Source organism: Microcaecilia unicolor, chromosome 1 (assembly GCF_901765095.1).
Source record: "Microcaecilia unicolor chromosome 1, aMicUni1.1, whole genome shotgun sequence".
Classification (NCBI taxonomy): Eukaryota; Metazoa; Chordata; class Amphibia; order Gymnophiona; family Siphonopidae; genus Microcaecilia; species Microcaecilia unicolor.
This window is the reverse complement of record NC_044031.1, coordinates 449486827-449499529: the sequence shown is the minus strand read 5'-3', so window position 1 is coordinate 449499529 and position 12703 is coordinate 449486827. Positions and strand designations below refer to the sequence as shown.

The 12703-nt window shown below is 41.2% G+C and overlaps 1 protein-coding gene across 1 annotated transcript in view; it reads left to right on the top strand.

Moving 5' to 3' along the window:
* The window catches only part of FBXO15 (F-box protein 15), a 191982-nt gene that overhangs the window by 131144 nt on the left and 48135 nt on the right, over positions 1 to 12703 (top strand). The window contains 1 exon segment of the mRNA XM_030212777.1: positions 8824 to 8969. Within this exon segment, the coding sequence (XP_030068637.1) occupies positions 8824 to 8969 (146 nt within the window).

Below are 12703 nucleotides of genomic sequence, written 5' to 3'. Positions count from 1 at the left end.
TGGGACCAGGTCTCTCCATTAATAATGCTGGTTTTTCTACAAACTCTGGATTGCAATATCCTATTGCAGGGCAACCAACTGGGGGTCTGATTTCTCACTCATACTCTTCTTTACTTGTCCCCGTATATTTAATTTTTTGCACTTTTTAAAATTTAAATGCTGACTTTCTTTAGGTCAAGCCGTTGTATATTTGAGCAAGGCGCTACTTGTTGAGCGGCATGTTTTGCCACATTGATATGGATATATAAGGAATAAGAAAATTCAGAACCAGCTATTGATTAATTTTTATTGGAATTGTAAAGTGAGACATTGTTTTGACCCCTGACGCAGGCATATGTTTATGTCGAAACACAGTGTGAGGAGGCAGGGAACTACAAGGTCCAGAATGCACTGCAGCAGCAAGGGAATCAGAGTCAGGGGGAGGACTCTAGGCAGGAGAGAGAGAAGCCAGCAGTTGATTGGGAAATTGAACCAGGTGTGAGAGGGTTGCAGGCAGCTTTATTAAGAGAGTGGTGGAAAGCTGTGGGTAGTAGATGGAAACACTGGAGAAGCTCTCTCTGAAAAAGGTGACAGCTGGAGAAGGAAAGTAGATGCGTGCGTTTGACTGAGTTTGAGGAACTGTCTTAAGTTGGAGAAGGGTTTAAGAAGCAGGCTCTGAGTAAAGTGCCTTTTTGTTATGTTTGACTTGAAGAAATGTTGATGTTAAAGAAGAAATAAGCCATGAGGAGTATGTTAAATGGCCATTAATAAAACCCTTAATTATAAGAAGCCTGGTGTTGACGAGCGTTGTATGAAGGGAGAAGAGGAGGCAGAAAGCTCCCCAGTGTTTGAGACAGAATCCTGTGAGTTACGGAGAAGGCTAGAGCCCAGCAGTGACTGTGTGTGTGTGTGTGTGTGTGTGTGTGTGTGCGTGCGTGCGTGCGTGCGTGCGTCCGTCCGTCCGTCCGTCCTAAAAATGGCAAGGATAAATCAAGATCTGGTATACACATGATGTATCACATCAAACCATATGTAATGAGTTTATCTTGTTGGGCAGACTGGATGGACCATATAGGTCTTTATCTGCCATCATTTAATATGTTACTATACTATGTCAGTATGTAAATCAGGAGATTCTAGTGCAGTTTCATGGCTGGCTCACCAAATTGTAATAGGAGGGAGAAATTGGGACTACTGACCCTCCCTTACACTACCACATCTAGTATATATGTTTTACGTTTTAACTGATTTTGTACGTAAATTGTTATCTGCATAGGAATATTTTGATATGTGGGCTATAAGACTTTTACAGTAAACAATAATAGATGGATCTAGAAATAAATACAAATGCTAAGTAGTAAATAATGAATGCTCAATAAATATATTGAGTGGAGGAGTGGCCTAGAGGTTAGGGTGGTCGACTTTGGTCCTGAGGAACTGAGTTCAATTCCCACTTCAGGCACAGGCAGCTCCTTGTGACTCTGGGCAAGTCACTTAACCCTCCGTTGCCCCATGTAAGCCGCATTGAGCCTGCCATGAGTGGGAAAGCGCAGGGTACAAATGTAACAAAAAAAAATATATATATATATAAACAAATGGTAATTAAAAAAAACATTAAGAAGAAAGCATATACAAAAAGATTTGTACTTAAAACAAAATTAATCCATTCTAAATGTCTGCAAGGAGAGTGAAAAGAAACAATATTCACAAAAAAAGGGAGACATGCCTGAGAGTATTCTAAACACTTAATATTGATACCCAGGTTTTTCAGTAAACACATCCAGCAATACCTACAAGTGTAGATTTATAACATTAAGTACATATAAATCAGTAGGAAGCATGTGAAATATTTTATTAGGTAACATCACAATACAAACATTGTAGACATGAACAGTTTTATCCCATACATTTCTCCCTTCCCTCCCTCCCCAACCACCCCCCTCCCCATCCCACATATATCTAAAATTTTAGTAAAATATGTGCGTAAAAAAGGGGGGATGGGAGAAGGAAGAAAAGGGGATGGGGAGGGAATGGGAGGGAAGGAAAAGGGGGGGAGGGAGGTCAAAGGGAGAAAAAGGAAGGAGGGATGGGTGGGTAGGGGGTTATAGGGGACAGGGAGGGGAAGGATGAAGAAAAAAGAATAATAAAAGAAAAAAGGGGAGAAAAGAAAAAAGCAGGAAAAAAGGTAAGAGGGAAAAAAGAGAAACTATATAAAGTACATTTTATGAACTGTAAAATTCTTAATGTTACCCGAGTGAACGTGAAAGACAATAATTGTGGGTGACTAAATTGGCACCAAATTGAAAGTTGTAAACCCGAATGAGGCAATATTTGTGAGCCATGGAATTACATGAAAGTACAAATGCCTAAAATGAATTTGATTAAGAATAAAAAGAACTGATACAGATACAAAAACCAGAGCACGCAATATTCCCCAGGTCTTGTGTCAATGTTGCTATCACATTTAAGTGGGCAAAATATAATATTAAAGGTGACTAAAACATTTTTCTAAAGAATGAATAATGAAGAATTATTTGTTATAGATGGTCAATGTGTGAACCGTACTTGGAGACTTACTAAACAGAGTGTGTAATAATGTAAAGTCCCAGCTTTCAAAGCACTGCAAATGACAAAGAAAGTATTATAGCTGTGGATTACTAAAAAGTACTAGCTGCCTTTATTATTTTCTATATATTTGGGTTAAGGCTTTGATCTTTTGGATTGAAATCAGTGATACCTTTTTAAAATTGTAATTTTCCTAGTGTTGGTCTAGTTCTTTTTTTTTAAATTTTGTATTTATCAATTTTCAAAAATTTACAAGCAATTACTACTTGAATAAGAAAAAAAAACAGTCAGAAATTCTTAAAGTAACATGGTTTGAAAGTAAGATAAATGACTTAAATTAGACCACCAAATTAGGGGGACATGAGCCGTTATTAACTTGGAAGATAAGATTCTTACATATTATTTAAAGAAAGACTTAGCTAATTATACTCCATACTTGCCTATTCTATAACTTACCCTTTCGGAAGTGCTCAGTCTGTATGACATAAACCGGCATTACAATATCTTTTTTTGGTCTATAAATTGTTTTAAATGCTCAGGAAAAAAGAAAACATATTTTACGCCCAAATATTTTATATTACATTTGCATGGATAGTTTAAATTAAAGACAGCGCCTAATGCCAAGACATCAGTTCTCAATGCAAGAAAGTCCTTTCTTCTGGCCTGAGTTTGTTTTGTTACGTCTGGGAATACCCAGATTTTCCCTCCATAAAAGGAAGTCTGTACGTTTCTTAAGGCCATCTTTCTCACTAAGTCCAAATCTTGTTGAAATATAAAAGATACCAATAATGTTTTTCTCTCCGTTGTCGATGTAATAGAAGATTCTAGTAAGTCTGTAACATTCAAATCTCCTTGTGGTTGGATGTCACTATTCTTTTTTGTAGGTAGGTAATAGATTTTGTTCACAGGAGGTATATTATCAAAAGAAAATTTCAAATTTTCCACCAAATATTTCTTAAATATCTCCATTGGAGAGTACAGTGGTGTACAGGGAAAATTTAATAAGCGAAGGTTTTTCTTTTTAAAACTGTTGTAATCTGCCCTAATCCAGTAATGGTTTGTAGTGGAATTTAAATTTTATTGTAATTATAATTAAAAACAGTTGGCAATTGCAAACTGTCAAAACAAATAATAATGTTACATATGCTCAAAAAGTGTTAAATATCAGATGATTAAAGAAACTTCATGAATGATATATAATCAAGCCGCAGAGAGAGTCACAAATGAAAAATATAAAGAGCATGTTAAACAATATTGTACAGAAATTAAGATAACCTAAAAGGTTCTTAATTGAAAACGTAACATCAACTAATCCTAAAAAGATAATGACAAAGACCCGTTAGAGGGAATCACACATAATTGCTGATGAACACAAGAAACCTTGGAAAGTATTGTAAAGGAAAGGGTTATTCAAAACTTAGAGAGCATGAATCCAAAATGTATTTACTATATTTATTATTGTACTAGTAAAAAAGGCCCGTTCCTGACAGAAATGAAACGGGCGCTAGCAAGGTTTTCCTCGTAGTGTGTATGTTTGAGAGAGTGTATGTGAGAGTGACTGTGTGTGAGAGAGAGTGAATGTGCGAGTGTGTGTGAGAGAGAGAGCGAGTCTGGATGTGAGTGTGTCTGTGAGAGAGAGTGTGTGTGTGTGTGTGAGAATGAGTGTGTGTGCAAGTGCGCATGTGAGACACAGTGTGAGAGAGAGAGTGTGTTTCACACAGAATACAGTGTGTGTAAGAGAGAGTGTGTGAGACACAGACTCTGTGAGACTGAGTGTATGAGACCGAGAGTGTGTGAGTGACTGTGTGACAAAGAGAGAGTGAATGTGATACAGCGTGAGACATAGAGTGAGAGAGAGAAAGACAATGACTGTGAGAGAGTGTGTGTGTGACAGAGATACCTCCCCCCCCCTCTCTGGTGTCAGCCCCCCCCCCCCTCTCTCTCTGGTGTCTGAGCGTTACTGTGCAGGGCGCTGAGTTCTGGCTGTGCTTCAAGGAACTGACCAATCCTATTTAATAGAATGCACCTCCAACGTTCTGAAGCCGAGAAACCTTGTGTGGTTGGTCACTTCTGCTTGTGACGAACCGGAAGTACGTGATGTCAATTCAGGAGATGGATACAGAGAACAGGAATGCCTCAGCCATGCAGTCAGCTTCAGAATGTTGGAGGTGCGTTTTATTATATAGGATAGGTCAATGGTAATCACACTCTTTTTCACTAATAGTAAATGAATTTTGGATACACGATCTTTATAGATTTTTAATAGCACCTTCCTTTGCAACCCTTTCTAAGGTTTCTCATGTTCCAGTGTTTTAATTTATTTATGATTTGCTTTTATTTATTGCATTCATAGCCTTTGGGTTATATATTTATGTGTATGTCTGTGGATGTTTTCTATTTTCTATATAGAGTCCTGATGCAGGCAGTTTAGCGGAAACACGGCCTATGTCGAGTCATTCAGAAAGCTATTCAATAAAGGACATTCTCCGAGGACAAGCAGGCTGATTATTCTCACCATTGGGTCGTTGTCCGCGATGGCCCAGGAGACCGGCAAAAACTTGAGAGCAAACGAAGAAGTCTCTCGAACGCTCCATCGCGCGGGCAGAGCGCACCGCGCATGCGTGAACAGCTTCCTGCCCGCGACACGAGCGTGAGCCCCTCAGTTGCTTTTTTTCCATGACGCTGGTAAACACTGAGTTTTTTTTCTGTTTCGCTGTTGCCTTTGGCCCAGCGGATTGCGCGTGAGTTTTTTTCTATTTTCATTAACTTCCAGAAAAATTAAAAATTAAAAAAAAAAAAAAAAAATTTAGTTCCCTTATTTTCTTAGTTTTTTCTCCCTGTTGTAAGTTTTCTTTCTTTTCGTTGCAGCCCTGTTTTGGCCGCGCGGTCGGGTTTACCCTTTTTTTTTCTCTTTTTTGTGCCTTTTTTATTGGCACAATCGCGTCTTTTAATTTCGCAGCCGCTGTTTTTCCGTCCATGTCATCGAGGACACCCAGCAGCTTCAAGCCTTGTACTCGGTGCAACTGGACCATCTCGGGTACCGACCCCCACGCGTGGTGTCTCCAGTGCCTTGGGCCCGATCATCTTCCAGCTGCTTGTAAGCTATGTTCTTTAATGAAAAAGCGGACCCAGGTGTCTCGAAAGGCTCAGCGTGAAAGACGTTTTGCTGATCAGTCCGGTCCTTCGACGTTGGCATTGACATCGGTACCGAGGTCGGCGACGTTGAGGGAAGCATCGACATCGAGAGCACAGGTAATGGCTGCCGAATGACAACACCACGCTGGGAGCAGCGAGGCATCGAGTGGGTCTCCACCTGTCTCGAGGCCTACTGCTATGCAGGCCCCCCGGGACCGACCTTCATCGGACCCGGCCCCGAGGAGGCATGAGGATTCCACGTCCTCTTCTTCGGCACCAAGGAGTCTTGATGACCGGTGTCGAGCGAAGGCTAAGAAGCACCATCATCGTTCTCCTTCCAGACACGGTACCGAGAGCTCCGGGGAGCCGAGGGATTCGACATCTGAGAAGCGTCGGCGCCGAGAGGACAGATGCGTCGGTCTTCCGGCAGCTTGGTACCGGCTCTCGAGCCCCCTGAGATTCTGCCACCGGCTCCTACACCAGCCCCGCAGCCTTTTCCGATGGAGGTTCTCGACGAGCACATCAGGGCCCTTATTCCAGAGCTTCTCGAGGGATTGCTGCACCAGTCTGTGTCGGTGCCAGGGGCGCTTGCTCCTCCTGCATCGACTGTGGAAGCGGCATCTGGGCCTTCGCCTGTGGTGAGGTTCCTCGACGTCGGCTGCCACTCAGGTCGATTCTCCCTCAACGTCGGCAGAGGAAGCTTTGCCGCAGTCCAGGTAGGGGTCGACTTCTCGACATTCCCCTCGAGGTCGTCGTTCCTCGATGTTGAGACAGGTTCGGGCTGCTCTTAGAGAATTTTTGTCCAACACCAATGATGAGGATGAGCGCTCGTGGGAGGAGGAGGAAGATCCCATGTACTTTTCGGAGGAAGAGTCATATGGGGTTCCCTCTAATCTTACTCCACCGATTGAAAGAAGATTGTCTCCACCTGAGAGTCTTCCTTTTTCCTCCTTCATTCGGGAAATGTCCAAGGACATTCCTTTCCCTATGGAGGTTGTGGATGAGCCCAGGGCCGAGATGCTTGAGGTCTTGGACTATCCTTCTCCGCCAACAGAGGTTGCAATGGCCCCCTTGCATAACACACTCAGGGAAGTTCTTATGCAATACTGGTCGTTCCCTCTATCTAATCCTGTAGTCCCCAAAAAAGCTGAGTCCCAGTACAGAGTCCATGAAGAACCAGTAATGGTGAAGGCCCAGCTTCCTCACAATTCCATGGTGGTGGACTCTGCTGTCAAAAGAGCCAAGAATACTAGAGACTATGCCTTGGCACCCCCAGGCAGAGAGTCTAGGACCTTGGATTCTTGTGGGAGGAAAACGTATCAGGCTGCTATGCTCGCCGCCAAGATCCAAACTTACCAGCTCTACACGAGCATCCACTTGTGGAACTTGGTGAGGCAACTGTCCAGTTTGGTCGAAGCACTTCCTCCAGAGCTCACCGAACCTGCTTTCCATCACGGGGATGACCAAAGTCCATGGAGGCATCTCGGAGGCATAGCGAAGGCGGGACTGGGGCATGCTTAACAGATGGACATCCTGGGCCAATAATGGAAAAAAGAAGGGCGTCCCTGACGAGCATTTGGCCGACTTTACTAGGTCCATTTTTTTCATGACCAAGCCTCAAAAAGGTGCCCGAACTGACCAGATGACCACCGGAGGGAATCGGGGATGACCTCCCTTGACTCCTCCAGTGGTCACCAACCCCCTCCCCACCCTAAAAAAAAACTTAAAACAATTTTTTTGCCAGCCTCAAATGTCATACACAGCTCCTTGACAGCAGTATGCAGGTCCATGGAGCAGTTTTAGTGGGTGCAGTGCACTTCAGCCCGGCGGACCGAGGCTGAAGTGCTTTTAATTATGCCGATTTGGGCGACCCTGAGAGAAGGACGCCCATCTCCCGATTTGTGTCGGAAGATGTGCGCCCTTCTCTTTCGAAAATAAGCCTGATTGTCATCTGTGTGTCTTTGTAAAATATAGGCAGCCTGTTATGAAATTATCTCCTACTTGGCTTGGTTTTTAAAAATCTGTAATGTCCTGACTCTTGCAGAAATAAACTTTAAAAAATGTCAATCTTTAACTTAAGATATATATAAATAAAAGCTGCTATTTCATAATCTTTGTGGCTCATTTTCAAAGCACTTAGCCTTCCAAAGTTCCATAGAAACCTATGGAACTTTGGAATGCTAAGTGCTTTGAAAATATGCCTCTTTGTCAATTATGAATCTGTACCCATAAGCCATTTTTGTTTTTCTGTTTATCACTGTCGATTGCTTGTTGGCTCAATTTTTCTGCTGTTCCTATGTGGTGGTAGTATGCTGAATGGGTTGAGGAACTATTTAATAGTACACTTTTGAAGACTGTTTCTGGGAGCTGTCATACTTTAATCTACTGTTATTGTCCACACTGGATCTGGTTACCTGAGCATTGTAAAGTAGTCTATGCAATCTGCTTATATGGACATGTTAACATTTTATAAATATCCAGATTTAGAGCCCTGTTATATGGTGTCTGATGCAATTGCACTTATGTTAGCCATGTGCCCAGGATAGAACAAAGGGTGATGTCTTTAACGATATATCATTGGCACAGTTTAACTAGGTCTCAGTTTGTTTCCATTAATATAAAAGATGGCAGCCTAACTATTGTGCTACTGTTTTATATTTCTGGGAAAGTTCTATGAAGTCACATTCTGAACCATAGCAATAACAGAAATATCTGCATGGCTGACCTCGTGGTTTGGTATCAGTGCTGCACATTTCCTGAAGATCTCTGCTTCAGTCACCAAGTTAAATCATTTGTGTTCTCACCTGGGGTGCTACAAGAGATGGCCTGTGGCCAGATTTAAAGAATCCATGACAGAGGGTCCAGAAGGATCCTGGTTGCATGTCACTGAACCTTGAGACAGTCACTAGGAATTATGAGAGTTTGAGTCTGTAAAAACAGTTGAATGGTGGTCAACTAGCCGCTGAGATTTTTAGCTTCCACGTGTTCCTTTCTTAAAAATGTACTTTTAACTGAATTTGTTTTATGGGTAGCATCTTGTTAACCAACAAGGCCTTTCAAACCTTAACACATACTGTTGAGTAGAGTGTTTTATGGATCCTGTGATTCATATTATCTTTTTCCTAATTCTCTTTTCTTTTTAAGCCCAGTCACCTTGCCCCCCCATCAGCCGAATCTAGATGATGTTGATCCTAACTATGGACTGCATGGCTACCGAGTACACATCAACATTCATAGTGGAGGGAGAACGTTCATGTGTGGTACCTTTCAAAATTTATTCTGCAAGAAAGGTAAAAATTGATGATGTAGGGTTTTTTTTTTTAACTTTTCATGCCTCCCATAAGAAGAGATACTTATATAGAACAAATGCACCTATAAATATTAAAACCAATGAAACTAGAATTGAACTGTAGATTAAGAGGGCATAATTCTTGAGTTTACAAGTAGCATGAATCAGCCACACAACTGCGTGAGGTCATTCAATAATGCCAACTTGCAGCATTTCTTACAAAGCGTAGAAAAGTACTACTACTACTTCTACTTATCATTTCTTATCAGACAAACAGGACAAATAAGGGAATTAACCTAGAATGCTTTTTTTGTATATGCCTGGATTGCATGTCCATGCAAGCGAAACACGTTGGAGATACCCAAACAAATGAGGAGGGAGAAACCTGGTTCGTAGAACTGTCCTTTATTAAAATGGAACTACATTAACCTCAGATCATCAGGTTTCTCCTTCCTCATTCGTTTGGTCATCTCCACCATTTTGTGCTTTGGTTGCTGCCACAAAACAGGAAAGCCTTGGCCCCCCTCAGTATTTTTTCATTGATAAACTTGACCAGATGCATGTATTGAAGTTCTCCCTTTCGTAACTAATATTCACTGATTTTCAGAAGGTCTTCCTTTTTATTATTTCTAACCTACAGATACTGGAAAGTAAGAGGTTGAAAATTTGTTCTTGAGGAAAAAAAAAGCTTTACAAAAATTTAATGCAGTTGAATCAAATTGGGGTGTGGGGAAAAATACAGTGAAAAGATGCACTGAGTTCAAAAATGGGTCAAAGCAGAGCTTCAAGTGAAATAAGCTCCAACCAAATATGACCCAGTGTATATCTCTGACAGAAGCAATTCCAATTTTGGCACTGTTGAAAACTTTTTGAAATATAGCAGTTTAGGGACTTAAGCCTTTCAAACTTCCTCTCCCTTCTTCTCTACTTTACGAACACATTTACAGAGACAGCACATGTAAACACTAGGGATGCAAGTTAATCACAGTTTACTCTGTGATTACTGCCTTTTAAAAAAAAATTGATCAAGTTGCAGCATCTTCTATCTCCTCCAGATATCTCTTCTGCTCTCTTCCCAATCCCTGTTTTTAGCGTGTTCTGGCATCTTCTCCCCTCTCCCCAGTGTGGTCTACCTTAAAGTGACAGAGTTGAACATATGCTGCAACCTGGTCCAAAGCTTTCCTCTGATCCGTTCCATCCATGCAGTAATGGGAATATGATGTCAGTGGAGGTGGGACAGACCAGAGGGAAAGCTTCTGAGCAGGCCACAGCAAGTGTATATGCAAAACTGCCACTACTGGGGGGACCAACTAAAGACTACCTTTAAGGTAGATCATGGGGAGAGGAGGGAGGATCCTTTGGTAGATGCCGATCCCCGGGTGAGAGGGAGGGGAGTAAGCTTGCAGACCTGTGAGCTGAACTAGAGATGTCACCGGTAGAAGCTATGGTTGAAGTGGTGAGGTCCAGCAGCCACAAAAAGAGCTTGCTCACTACCAAGTTTGTGTTGCTGGTCATCGGGAGGGAGGGAAGAAGGAGAGAGAGAGAGAGATAATGGACCTGGGGTAAGAGGAGAGAAAGGGAAGGAAGAGAAAGGGGAGAGATGTTGGATCTGAGGGTAGGAAAGAGGGAAATTATTAGTCCTCAAGGGACGGGAAGGGTGATGGGATTTGATATGCTAAATTTCTGTGGTTGCAATCAAAGCAGTTTACATATTACATACAGGTACTTATTTTGTACCTGGGCAATGGAGGGTTGAGCATCTTTCCCAGAGTCATAGGGAGTTACAGTGGGAAATAAAGAAATAAAATACCTTTGTTGTGCGATTATGATTAAAAATTCTAATCTAAATGCAACCCTAATACAAAAGAACATAAATGTTGCTCTAGTGGGTGAGAGGGTGACCAAGTTTCAGCACTGAAATTGGCCCAAAATCCACCTTTGGTCTTGTTTCGGTTTCAGCCGAAAAAGTGCATTTTCAGCTGAAACTGAAACTTTGTGCTGTGTTCCGTGGCTGGCGGCCTCCTCTTCTTCCCCCCACAAACAGAAGGAGATCCCACTTCTTTCCTTCTATTCCGAACATAGGACCACCTACTACTACTATTTAACATTTCTAGAGCGCTACAAAGTGTACGCAGCGCTGTACAAACACAGAAGAAAGACAGTCCCTGCTCAAAGAGCTTACAATCTAATAGACAAAAAGTAAAGCATTTAAATTTAAAATATTTAAGCAGTCAAGCACAAGAGAACAGTCACAGAAGGACAGAAGATGTTGAAGGGTGGTCAGTGTGATTAGGTGTAACTCACCATACACCCCCTGGTAGTCTAGCGATAAGCTGAGGCAGGAATGATCCTCGGTCAGAATAGCTGCTATGATTTCCAGTGGCAGTTTTGTTTTTTTTATTTTATTTTAATTCAAACCAAAAAATTGTTACAAATTAGACACTTGAAAAGGAAATACGGTAAGAAAATACATTTTGAGGCTAGTGTAAAAGGAAAAAAAATATATATATATATCAATCCTCAGACCACTAACTTTGGGTGGCATGTACAAAGTAAGCTCAGGAGATAAGCAAATTAGGAATACCTACAGACAGAAATGCTTAACACGTTACAAGCCTTCCCATTTATAATTATCTGAAACACTAGATGCTAACTGTGGTTACTTTTTTTTATATCTATAAAGGCTCGCAATTGTTCAGGAAGAAAAAAAAACATATTTTACCCCCAAATATTTAATTGCACATTTACATGGATAGCTTAACAAAAAAAGATGCCCCCCAGCGCCACTGCTTCTGTTCTCATAGCTAGAAAAATCTTTCTTCTCTCTTGAGTTTGTTTCATGACGTCAGGGTACAGCCAAACTTTCTTGCCATAAAATAAAGATTGTGATTTTTAGAAAAAACAGCCACATCACGGCATTTAATTCTTGTTCAAATATAAACGACACTAATAAGGTCGCCCTTTCAGAGTCTTCAGATAGAGATGTCTCCAGCAGATCAGATACATTCAAAATATCTCCTATTCATTTCTTGACTCATCACCCCTGGGTTCTCCTCCAAAGCAGGCTTAGTTGGAATGTAATATATGCAATTTAAAGGAGGAATAGAATCACAAGTATAATTAAAAATTTCAATCAGATATTTCTTAAATACCTCCATAGGAGCAACACCCAGCGATCTAGGAAAGTTTAAAAATCGAAGATTTAATCTACGATTATAATTCTCAATCTGTTTGATTTTTCTTTGTAGCAGCAATTTATTTTTTATCATTGTTGCTGTCACATCTTGTAGCTTCTTAATATCTTCTTTAACCACCACAATCTCAGTACAAAGTTCTAATTTAGTTCTTTCTAAAGATTTAGTTAAACCATCTACAGTACTCACTAAAGTAAAAACTGCAACCGTTGACTTAGCCACAATAACATAGTAGATAACGGCAGAGAAAGACCTGTACGGTCCATCCAGTCTGCCCAACAAGATAAACTCATATATGCTACTTTATGTGTATACCTGACCTTGATTTGTATCTTAAAAAAAAAAAAAAAAAACCAACCACGGGGTGGAAGAAAACCCTACACTCCACTTGACTGTGCTCCCTTTGGTGGTTTCAGCATTATTATATTTTGTGCTGTCTTAGCACTCACAGTTGACTCGACTTCAAACGTTGGATCTATTGACACCTGAAGAAGGCTTGTTTGCTGAAACACGGATCGTGTAGGGTCCCAATAAACTTTGT